The sequence below is a fragment of the Hippoglossus hippoglossus genome, chromosome 19 (assembly GCF_009819705.1).
Source record: "Hippoglossus hippoglossus isolate fHipHip1 chromosome 19, fHipHip1.pri, whole genome shotgun sequence".
Taxonomy (NCBI): Eukaryota; Metazoa; Chordata; class Actinopteri; order Pleuronectiformes; family Pleuronectidae; genus Hippoglossus; species Hippoglossus hippoglossus.
Genome location: NC_047169.1, coordinates 10,486,878 through 10,498,744, shown reverse-complemented (window position 1 = coordinate 10,498,744; position 11,867 = coordinate 10,486,878). Strand labels below are relative to the sequence as shown.

Here is an 11,867-nt window from a genome sequence, read left to right as displayed (position 1 = left end):
TTGTAAATTCTAAAACAGGTAAAATATAAAAGAAATTTGACAAAATAAATTGAATTTATAACTGATAAATGATATAAACTGATATATAGGCTGTTTTCACACATATCCTTAATCTGTGGAGTCATAATGAAAATAAGAAGGAGATAATATGAATTAAAACATTTCAATTAGTATTTTTTTGCATTATGTTTCTTTAACACAGTGGCAGTGGCAGTGATGGAACTACTTAAACTGTGCAACTATACCAGCAGAGGCTAAGAGAATAAACAGGAGAGCGCCCTCTCCTGGCTGAGTTTCATCTTTACGTACTGTATCCCATTTCTATTAATCGCATGGAATTGATTCAGCTTCATATAATATTATTAATAGTATAGTTTTTGCTCAGGTTCCCTTCAGTAACAGTGGAGGGTCGACATGTGGCAGACAGTGAGAATCATATAATAAACACAATATATATATAGTGAGGAATATTTTACAGTGTTTCTAACTGCATTTCTATATATATATATATATATATATATATATATATATATATAATTTCCCAACATCATGAAATATATCAACGATCTATACATTGTAAGGAGATTGGACGATTAAGGAATCTATTTATCACTTTATTCTCCAGACAGAGTTGTGAATAATTGTATAGATCTAAGTATGTATTTACTCTGTTTTGATTGGCAGGTGAGCCATGAGGAGGGGATTTAATTTTTGGACCATTACGCTGCTGGTGTGAATCAGACGGGGTGATGCACTTTAAAGGCAAAGTAAAGCTTCTCGGGGGTGATGCACTTTAAAGGCAAAGTAAAGCTTCTCGGGGGTGATGCACTTTAAAGGCAAAGTAAAGCTTCTCGGGGGGGACACACCACGTTTCGTCACCGGAAAGCACAAGCTGAAGTCGGGGCCTGTCTGGTGACTGCACAGCTGCAGTCCAGTAAACATGCCTCTTCTTTAGGAATCACCCACTATTCCCATCATTCCCGAACACACACACACACAGACACACACACACACACTATCAATCAACTTAAGATAAACACCACTAAAAAGAACTTGTCGCTTCCTCTCGTAATTGTTGTAAGAATGTGTTCAGTGCATGACGCAGAGAGAGGTGTTTGTGTTACGTTGAGAAATGTGTGTGTTTTTGAAGTGCAAGCACACATGGCGGGGATTCCTTGGTTTCTGCAACCTGTTTTGTCCGGAAACAACAAAGGAGGATTTCTGATATTTGGTTTGTTGCCTTTGGGAACAAAGCACAAAATGGTGAAATAAAAATAGAATAGTAAAAAAACAGAATTCAGTAATAGGAGGAATATTCTTGACATTCGTTTGCCAAAAATGGGAACCAAACAAACCGTGACCCTGGAGTTTGTGTATACTATAAGAGGGAAACCCATTTTTCATAAACACAAACTGTTGCTCAGAGTTCAATGTCAAAATAATCTGCCAAAAGAGAGTAAAGGATTGGAGTCGCGGGCTCGGAAGAATTCAAACCCACCTGCACCCGTGGGTGTCGAGAAACCCCGACTTTATGAGCAACAGTGACTGTACACGACACGGAAGAAGCCCATACATAGAGTGAAAGCACAGGTCTTCCTCTCAGCATTAAATCCCAGTTCAATCACGTAGAAACGTCTGACTCATATGTTGCTCTCATGAAGTGGGACCTCCTTCTCCCAACTCCTTTATAAGGACCCAACACTTGCACTTGTTCAGAGTTTGAAGGGAAAGAAGTTGTTGGCTGAGTATTTTTTATATTTATTATTTATAATTATATATATTATTTAATATTTTTTGGACCCTTTTTAAGTTATTTTTTTGTATTTATTCCTTATTTATCTTCTTTCGAAAGAGGTTCCAAATGGTTACCTTTTCACAAACACCTTTCTCTTACCTGTGCTCTTTCCTCTCTATCATTCTACTTCCGTCCTCTCGGGCGTTTTATCTCCCTGACTCCAACCCCCTTTTGTCCTTTAATAATCAAGTGAGAGAAGTGCATCTCTACACAGGTATTTATACAACTTTTTATTTTATTCTTTTATCATTAGTAGTATGATATATTGCGTATTGCTGGTTTCTTGTTTTACCTTTTTACTTTGTAAAGAACTTTGCTCAACCAAGTTAAATTTGCTGTACAAAAATAAATGTGACATTGACAATTACAAATTTAGTGACAGATTTAATGCAAATACGGGATATTGATGCCACAATGTTGCTTCTTCATTATGCTGATTTCTGTCATCCCCTTTTTCTTCGTGTCTCAGATAACCACAGGAGAGGCATGTATCTCCAGATGACCCAGGACGGCAGAGTGTCAGGAAGTGAAGTTCAGACATTTTACAGTGAGTATCAAAGGCAACAGGCAGCAAAGGATACATTTTTCGGATACATAAACGCAATACACCGGATCCTTTGAGGCCCAGAAAATTGAGAGCAGCAGGAGATTCCTGAAGACGACCCGCCCATTCATGTTTCTGTGTTTCCAGGTGTGCTGCAGCTGAAATCTATCAGACCAGGCCACGTAGTCATCAAGGGACTGTCATCGTCCCTGTTCCTCTGTGTGGACAGCGGAGGCCGTCTGAGGGGACAGGTACAGTCAGCAAAGAACAGCTTTGACATCCTGAAGTCATTCTAGCCATTCGCTGACAGCCGTCTATTGTCACTTTTCAGATGCACCACACAGAGGCTGACTGCACCTTCCACGAGCTGCTGCTGGCAGACGGCTACACCCGCTTCCTGTCCTCGCACCATGGATTTCCGGTGTCTCTGGCATCGAAACGGTCCCAAGGTCAACACGCGGTCCCCTTCACTCGGTTCCTACCACTTACGAACACTCTGACCAGAGAGAGCGAGTCTGAACGACCTCCAAACAGTCAGAGTCGTTTCAACATGGACGCAGATGACCTTCTCGGAATGGGCCTAAACTCTATGGTCAGTCCTCAGTTCTCAGTGGACAATTAAAGGAATTTACCTGCATGGGCCCTTTAAAACTTTTCCCCTGACCAGGTTGAACCTGCAGACTTGATTTTGATGTAAAATGAGCAACATGTGTCTATTTCGACAATATTATATTAAGTTATTTATTTATTGTGCAGATGTTTGGCTTCAGATTCTGAGATTTTTTTGGTCGAGAAATAGTTTGGGTCTGAGGAAAAAATGTTCCGTGCGGCAACAACAACAACATGACGCTTCTGTTTCTCATAATTTCTCTAAATGGGAAATCTCGAAATTCCCAGAAAGCTCATGTTTGTGAGTTGTACACTCAAGTGTGTTTATCAGACTGGAGAGAAGTTTGGAATGAAAAATAAATATTATATTAATTTCACTTTTGTCTGTTTGCACCTGGCAAGCAATGACACAGCAGCTCTGTAAACAAACCAGGAAGGATGCATGTATACTGAATGAGAAAAAAACTCATTGTGAACAAAGATTACAGCTTTGAAGGAGGAAATGGGCTAATTATTGTGAGAGCAGGGGCGCCCTCTAGTGGAAAAATAGTGATGATGTCACTATTTGTCCACTATTTGAGGTCTTTTCGCTGATCAAACCTCCAATAATTTTTTTCAGCTTTTATGGAGTGTATGTAAATTAATACAGTTTAGTTTTTATGTATTTTAGTGTTTAGTGTTTATGTATTTTAGTGTTTAGTGTTTATGTATTTTAGTGTTTAGTGTTTATCTATTTTCCTACATGTATGATGCATTTTGCAAACTGGTTGACAGCTCCCATATATTTTCTTAATTTATTCAATTGTCTTTATTAGAAGATGTTACAGATATGCACTTTTACAAAAAATATTTATCTTCTTTACTAAATAAAAGCGTTTATAATAGAGGGTTTGTTTACAGTTTGATCAGGTCTTAAAGCACTCGAGGTAAGCAGGTAAATTCATGATTTCTCATTTCCGGCATTAAATTAAATGAAATCAAATTGACCTGACACATTGATCTTTGAACTGGAGTTGACTTTGACCTGAAACTTCCTTCCCTCTTCAACCTGTCACGTGCATTTATGTTTTTAAAAATAAGCTGACTTCAAAATACACATTTTTCATTAGCACTGAACAGGGAGGGTTTGTACATGTATAAGCATTAGTGTTAGTTAACTTTTGTTGTGTTGCCTGTTGATTCATTGTTGTTTTGTTTTCCAACTGGTGTGGAAGGATCAGTTTTCACAAATAAAAGTTCTGACAATAATATCTGCATCTTTTTTAAGAGTACATCATTTTCTTTTGCCTCGCTGATTCCATTTTTATCCCCCAACGAGTTCGCTTCACTGCCTCCTCCCTCCGCTCACCGTTAATCTGACATCAGTGACGGCAGCTGAAACACATTAATGAGGCAGTTAACACTGGTGATGTTACTTTAGGACACGTACCGCTCAAGCTTTGTCCCTGTGATGCTGTGGAAAGTCTTACGTGTTCCAGTGAATCGGAGAGAGCAATGTTATCGCGTGCTACAGCTTACAGCAGCTTAGTATAAAGGTTGCTCGTGGCCGTACAGGAGTGAAACACAAACCTTGTGTTGTTCTTAGAGATGCAGTAACCTAAGCAATGAAGTATATTGTATGATTGTTTTCCTCGAGCTTGTTTTAATTCATATCCTAAAACAATAAAGCTTTATCTAAAAGGCAAATATGTATTTTTAAAGGTTTAATTTGTCTCTCTAAATAATTACCACAGGCATTCATAGATAACACAGCTTCCTATAGGAAAATTTATAAAATATAATCTTTATTAAAAACAATGAGTGCATACTTAAGCAAATAAATAGAGAGGTTCTGCCATTGCAATCAAACCTTTCCTCTTTGTCACAAATACAGACGGTAACACTGTGTCATTAAGTAATGCTACAGTGTCGTATTACAGCAGGATAAAGGTCATGTCAGTCGCTTCAGGTCACATAAGCCAAAACTACACGTGTGAACTTTGTACATATCTTACAGCAGAATGTTGAGAGTGAGAGTTTGGTGTACAGGAGATTTCAGTGCGTCTGCGGTGACAGCTCCTCTGGTGTTTGGTTGAATCTTGATTAGAGGTGACATCTACATTGTCAATAATTGATCTGCTCACACTCCAAACAACAAGGCAAAAAAATGTGAAAGTTCTAAGACATCATAGTTTCAAGGCGGAGATATTCAGAAAGTCATTTTCATCACAAACACAAGCTGATAGCATTAATAAATAAAACAGCTCATATTACATTTACTGTATACTATGACCCTGAGAATGTTAAACTCATTTAATGCCATTTAATTGCCTTTGAAAGCATATTATACCAAAGTTGTTTTTCAGTGTCATTTAGTGGGCTGCTGCTGCAATAAATACATATAAATGACCACAAAATTGTAATAAAAGTTTATTTGCAGATAAATTACTGTTGAAATTATTGTTTTACACAATTTGTCAGTTTCTGTTCGTCATTTTCCTTTTGCAAGTTTCTCTCACCTGGACCGGCACCTCTGATCCTTGAACTCCTTTATATTCAGCTTTCCTTTCTCAGTCTCTTCTTACTATGTCTTGACAAGTGTACAACTCTTAAACCTGAGTGACCAGCGGTTCGCTCAGATACGTATTTCCCCCTATGAACTCTGTGCTCTGCGCTGTGCACAGTCCACCCAGCAGAGTGCCATTCAGAGGGTTACAGATGCCTTCAATTGCATAATATTCTCCATCTGGATCCCTATCCCCTTCATCTATTTCCTCTCCTTCTGGCTCATCGTCCAGTGGCTGGACATGGGCGTACTCGGTTTGATCCACACATTCAGTCTCCCGATGGTAGAAGTAACTAAAATTGGATACTATGACAGGCACTGGTAGTGATATGGTAAGCACGCCAGCTATGGCGCACATTGAGCCAACAAGCTTACCCCATACTGTTTCTGGGTACATGTCACCATAGCCCACTGTGGTCATTGTGACAACTGCCCACCAAAAGGCGTGTGGTATACTGACAAAGGCCGTGTCGGTGTGATCAGCCTCAGCAAAGTAGATGGCGCTGGAGAAAAGGATGACGCCAATAAAGAGGAAGAAGATAAGCAGGCCCAGCTCTCGCATGCTGGCCTTCAGTGTCTGACCGAGGATCTGGAGGCCCTTGGAGTGACGAGACAACTTGAAGATCCTGAACACTCTCACTAACCTGATGACTCTGATGATGGCCAAAGATGTTGCTGGACTGGCGTCATTGTCCTTGGCCAGCTCTGTTCCCAGAGTGACAAAATATGGCAGGATGGCACTGAAGTCGATGATGTTCATGACATCCTTGAAGAACATCGTCTTACTGGGACAGCAAGTGAGGCGCATGAAGAGCTCGAAGGAAAACCAGCATATACACATGGTCTCCACCAAGAAGAAGGGGTCGTGAAAAACGCTTTGTGGAAGAGGCATGGTCTCGGATACATTCTTTTCTTGGGAGTGGTACTTGTAAAAATATTCCTGAAGTGGAGGAGACAGGAAAAAACATAAAACACAAGTTAAATACAGCATCACTAAACAAGAATGAAAGTATGCAACTATAAAACTGCAACTGTGCAAATTGCTCTTTAAACTACACAGAACAACATCCCTCTGTAGGTCCACATTTATATGCTCACTTGCTTATTCCAAGATTTATACTGCGCCACTTTTAAGTTTCTATAGTAATTGAGCTAATACTGGCATCCTGTTAGCGTGGTTTAGCACAAAGGTAAATTTTATTTCGGCTTGGACAGAACCAAAGTAAGCAATTGTCTCAGTTTGTTCAAGTTAGCTCACAGGCTAGTGGCTAAATCCCATTTGTAATTAGCTTAGCAGTTTAGTAAGCTAACCTCAACTTCCACTTATCTTAGTAACTTGGCAAGTTCCCAGGACGGTGGCTGCAGCTATGTACTGTAATTTCAGTGAAGACGAGCAGTATCGACTTGGCAAGAAAGAAAGAACGTAAAGTAGTTAACTACCGGATACTGTTTTCGTGGTGTCCTAATAAACTACCCCGACTTTCAGGAGCCTATAATGTCCACCATCTCATTGGTTCTCACTTTTGGCAACATCATAAAAGCGGATGACATCTGCGGCTTTATATTTCCACATTGCTCAACGTATCTCTTTTTCAGTCCACCTGTCATTTCATCTTCCGTGTCAGTAAGCATTGCAGCTAAGCATTATGTGATGACCATTTAAAACATCTTACACTTAACATCAAGTAAGAAGTATGAAAACGGATGATATGGATATAAGAGGATCAGTTCAACATGCTGTAATGGGCTGTGTGTAATATATAACATTTCTGGGCAGTTTAAATAAACCAAGAAGTATTCCTTATGGCTTTCAGTAGCGGGTCAGTGACAGTGTTTATTTCTAAAGGTGGACATTCGTATGTGTTGATCTGCTCCAAGGGCTCTCCTAACACTAAATATAACCCTGTGAGATCTCCAAAGGGAAATATGAGAGTGTCTTGCTGCACCATTCCTCATCCATCTGCACCTTTGTCGCTATCCCATCTCTCTCGCGACTGCAGCCGTGTGACATAGCCAAAGCAGTTCAGCGAATCTGCCGCTGACCCGAGCGGGAGTAAGTTACAGTACTTTCCTGGCAGCTTTGCTTGAGCAAAGGCAGCCTGGCCTAGCACAGCAGTCTTGGAGGTATGTGTTAACATGACCCAACTTATGCTACTCATGCTGTGAGACCTTTGAGTCTCCGGTTCTAAGCCACCGGAAGACTTTGGCTCACCCTTGTCTATGTGTTCAGTCACTTGTGTGACCTTCTGCTAACACACCTAGCCGTCTCCTCACTGTCTCTTTCCTTTCTCTCCTTTTAGTTGTATTCCAGGCAGCACCCGGTACTCTCTGTACCCTCTACCACTTCCTGAATCCAAGCGTATCATATTTAACTGCCGTCTAAAATAACCACACCATAAGCTTATCTGACACTCTCTGGTTTGCTTCCAGACATATTGGCCAATAGTGGTCAGTATTTTTTCCAATAATAAACTGTAGTAGCCATCAAGTGTGTGTTTACTTTCAACACCTGCTTCTTGTCATGTTTCCTTTTGACACAAGCAGTCACAAATCCCATTCAAGACCTGATACCCTGGTGGTTTGATTTGTGCTGTTATAAACTTTTCCAGTTAAGTATTACAGTCTCTGTTTTAGCAAGTGTCATTGAATTGATTGTTGTGATATTGAAGCCATTGCATAATGTGACAATTATTGAGTAATAGGGTAATTATTTCAAGCAAGAAACCTAGAGAGAGACACGAGGCTGTCTTCTCTCTAGTCCAGATCCCTGCCAATTCACCTGACCTTCCTGAAATTGAAAAACCCTATTATTATTATTCTGCCTCTCAAACCTACAGCAACATTTCAATCATACATCCTACCTCTCGCATCTCTTTCTCATGCCTGAAGTCGGGTAGTGTCTCCAGGCAGAAGATGAGGATGGACACCACAATGACCATAACGCTGATGATGGCTATGATACGTGCACCCGATGAGGACTCAGGGTGCTCAAACAGCATCCACAGTCTTTTCTGAATTTCGTTGGATGGCAGCGGCCTCTCCTCCTCTTTTGGAAAACCTTCGTCCTCCTTGAAACGGTTTATGATGTCCTGTCCTAGCTCGTAGAACATCAGCTCGTCCATGAAGATGTCCAGGGGTATGTTGGCTGGCCTCCGAAGCCTCCCGCCCGACTGGTAGAAATACAGAATGGCATCAAAGCAGGCCCGATTGCGGTCCAGGAAGAGCTCATTTCGAAGAGGGTCAAAGTACCGTGACCTCCGCCTGGGGTCACCTAGCAGGGAGTTAGGGAACTGGGCTAAGGTGCGAAGCTGAGTTTCATAGCGCATCCCTGACACATTGATGGCAAGTCTTTCACGCAACGCCCATCCACTCCTCCATAGAGACCCAGAACGTTGACGCTCTTTCTTCTTCTCTTTCTCATTTCCTTGGATCTCCTTTTCTCCTTTTTCCTCATTGTTGAGTTGGTTCTTCAGCTGTTTGTCTTTTTCTCCTTCGCTCTCTTTCCTTCTGCTTCCTCTTTCGTCTTCCTGTGGATCGCTGCTGTCCATCCCTTTGAGTATTCCACACCAGGCAATGCGGCGAACCACTCTCCTGACAATTTGGAGAACAACTGGACTTAAAAGAAAACCGTGTCTGAAACCAGAGTGATAGTTCCATCAGTGGAATTCAGTTTTCAGCTGATACTAGGAAGATACTGCAGCGGTGTGTGGTTGTTTACAATTTTTGTGACCGATTTCATCACAGTTAAACTTCTACTCACTCAAAATTTGCTAAAAACTATTTCAAAGGTGAACTGTAGATAAAAAATGACGAACAGCAAGCCATGTTAGTAGCCAGTGAATGAGATAAAAGTGTTTACTCACTAAATGTAAAACAGCTGCTGACTGACACTATTGGAAGGATGAAAAATCACATGTTCGTTTCCTGTGGGTCATCAGGTTGTCCGTCTTCCTCTCTGTCATCATGTCCGTCCGGTATACACACAGAGTCCTTGTTTGGCTGTCTACCTCCAGTTAGCACTCACACAGCTCCACTCCCGGTGCTGCTAAACGCTCTGACCAGGTTGTACGCAACCTGTGCCTCCAGTTTTTTGCTCGGGGGAACATGCCTCTTGTCCGTCTTGAAGTTTTTTGGGAATGCTGTCCTGTTGAAATACAATCTCGGTTAGAAGCCCTCCAGCCCCTCCCTCTCCTTTCCCTCCAGTATAGCTATGGGGCAAGACAACCTTCAACCTCCCTATCAAATGTCGCCTCTGCCTGGCACTGCACGGTGTGACCCTCTCTAACAAGCATGGGACTCTGACTGACACAGCTCCCTCACTGTACTTCATTAACCCCAAATTATTTGATTTGAACATAACAGGGAGCCTGCTGTGGCCAAAATAAACAGGTCAACTGCTTTAAAATATAGGTCAACTGTAACAGATTTCCTGTTTAGAGAGACTTGTTCTGGTATGTTTGAATTGAGTTGGTTAAGAAATTGTATTCTCTGTATATTTTTAACTGTGAGATTTCAGTAAACACATATTTCTATTATTGCCAGTTTGCTCTACTTTTCCCCCATAAACAGTACAACATGTCATACTTCTTTTTAAGCCGGTTCATGCAAAATTATTAGGAAATAACAAACCTTTCGCTATTACATTTCACCTCCAAAATGTTTTCCTTACGATAGAAGGAAAATGAAAGAAAAACATTTTTTCTTAAATTTTTTTGCAAACCAACATAATATAATATAATAATAAATGTAAGTTCTCCTGTTTATTGTTTGTCAATTTGTATTTAAAGGAATCTTAAGTTTATAGACACCGGTTTTGTCATGTAATTATTCTTTATGTAGTTCTTTTAGTTTCTTTTTAGTTTTTTTGTAATAGCTAAATGGCTTTAGCCTAGCATAATGTTAGCATTGGCATAGCTATGGTAATCCAGATGTAATATTAAACGAATTATGGTCAAACAATAGCTGAGATATTATAGTAACAGTATGAAATCAGAGTCAGGTTTTATTTAGATTATTTCCTCTCATTTATTTCCCTCTCATTTCTCATTTGCACATCAGTATCCTCTGCACATTACCTGTGTAGCATATCATGTCATATTTTATTATTCATATGTTTTTTTTCCTCCTATCTCAGTATCGCCTTGTGCTTTTACATTCTTGTGCGATCCATCCTGTACCGCTGCACTTTACTGAAATGCATTTTTGTCTATATGTACAAACAATATTTTTCTGTAGTGAAAGGTGTATATTATGTACATACTCAGTATTTTTCTTTTTAATTTTCCCGTTGACTTCTTTTATATTTGTATTCTCTTGTCTACTTTATTCTGACTTGGCTGCTGCTGTAACAAGGGAATTTCCCGGGTGTGGGATCAATAAAGTTTTATCTTATCTTATAATGCTTTGATTCCAAACAATTCTTTGGATCCTTGTTCAGCGTCTTTACCATCATCCACAACCTGAACCTTTGAGGACTGAATAATGTAGATAGCATACACATCCCGTATCTAAAGCTTTAACAAAGACATTTGATAGTAACCTTGAAAGATCTGTTAAGAAAAATGATTTTCTTTTGCTGTAAAACTAAATAATTAAAGCTGATATATTTAATGATACAGCCGTCTGCTATTTAACCTATTAGCCATGATTATGTGATGTGTATATCCGAACGTATACTGGCAGAATAAAGGACAATAAGTATAAGTTAATAATATACAGTACAAGAATTATACCAATGGTAATAATAATATATGTATAATATAATGGGATTTTTGCAGCAGGCTTGTGCTTCAAACTGTTCAATTGATTGTTTGAGTTTGTGGGCAGAAAAATTAAACAATAAATAAAAATGACCAACCAAAACACAAACAAATAATATATACTAAATAAACCAATAAAAGAGATTTACTGTTATTAGTCATAGCTCTTCTGAATCTACTGAAGCAGATACTACTGTGTATAACCACCAGAGGGAGGTGATGTATTGGCACAAAGGAGAAAACGTTGAAAGAGGCCTTTGCCGACATTTTCCACAGCAGGAAGGAAGTAGAAACCAAAGATGAAATTACAATTTTGTGTGATTTTGTCCATAAATGGTGTGGATCAGATAAAACTGTGACAGAGAAGCAGGTGCTTCTGCTTGTATAAAATGGTTTTTAATAATTTTGCCTTCATGCAGCGATGTATCATAGCAGAAACATTTAAAACACATAGTGGGTATATATCCATAAGTAGAAGATAGATGGCTCCACATTACTATTTCTTGCCATGTGGTCCTTACACTATATGATTTAGTGCCTTCATAAAGAGTTTAATCATTTCCCATGAAACCATGCTGATATTATTTAGTCAATTAAGTAGGTTATACTTAAAAT

At 39.6% G+C, this 11,867-nt stretch overlaps 2 protein-coding genes across 5 annotated transcripts; one reads left to right on the top strand and one right to left on the bottom strand.

Moving 5' to 3' along the window:
• Positions 1–2,153: 2,153 nt before the first annotated feature.
• On the top strand, positions 2,154–3,089 carry fgf21 (fibroblast growth factor 21). Its single transcript, XM_034571380.1, has 3 exons — positions 2,154–2,342; positions 2,487–2,590; positions 2,671–3,089. Exons 1-3 carry the CDS (start codon positions 2,183–2,185, stop codon positions 2,959–2,961), a joined length of 555 nt encoding a protein of 184 aa, XP_034427271.1. The 5' UTR covers positions 2,154–2,182; the 3' UTR covers positions 2,962–3,089.
• Positions 3,090–4,640: 1,551 nt separating this feature from the next.
• LOC117753332 (potassium voltage-gated channel subfamily A member 7-like) lies at positions 4,641–9,888 on the bottom strand. Of its 4 annotated transcripts, none has more exons than XM_034571374.1 (3): positions 9,407–9,887; positions 8,355–9,084; positions 4,641–6,433 (listed from the first exon to the last, which is right to left on the bottom strand). In XM_034571374.1, coding segments are annotated over exons 1-3 (1,629 nt in total). In that variant the 5' UTR covers positions 9,409–9,887; the 3' UTR covers positions 4,641–5,536. The 4 variants fall into 4 exon arrangements, with proteins under 4 accessions (XP_034427265.1, XP_034427267.1, XP_034427266.1 ...); XM_034571376.1 differs by having other exon boundaries at positions 5,537–6,433; positions 8,355–9,126; positions 9,357–9,888; XM_034571375.1 differs by having other exon boundaries at positions 5,537–6,433; positions 9,357–9,888.
• Between the last annotated feature and the right edge of the window lie 1,979 nt (positions 9,889–11,867).

Excerpts from the sequence above, each read along its gene's own strand:
- fgf21 (XM_034571380.1), top strand. The coding sequence starts at position 2,183 with ATGCAAATACGGGATATTGATGCCACAATGTTGCTTCTTCATTATGCT. Across the intron at positions 2,343-2,486 it reads TGAAGTTCAGACATTTTACA|GTGTGCTGCAGCTGAAATCT; the intron begins GTGAGTATCAAA and ends CTGTGTTTCCAG. Across the intron at positions 2,591-2,670 it reads GAGGCCGTCTGAGGGGACAG|ATGCACCACACAGAGGCTGA; the intron begins GTACAGTCAGCA and ends GTCACTTTTCAG.
- LOC117753332 (XM_034571374.1), bottom strand. Across the intron at positions 6,434-8,354 it reads ATGAGAAAGAGATGCGAGAG|GAATATTTTTACAAGTACCA; the intron begins GTAGGATGTATG and ends CCTCCACTTCAG.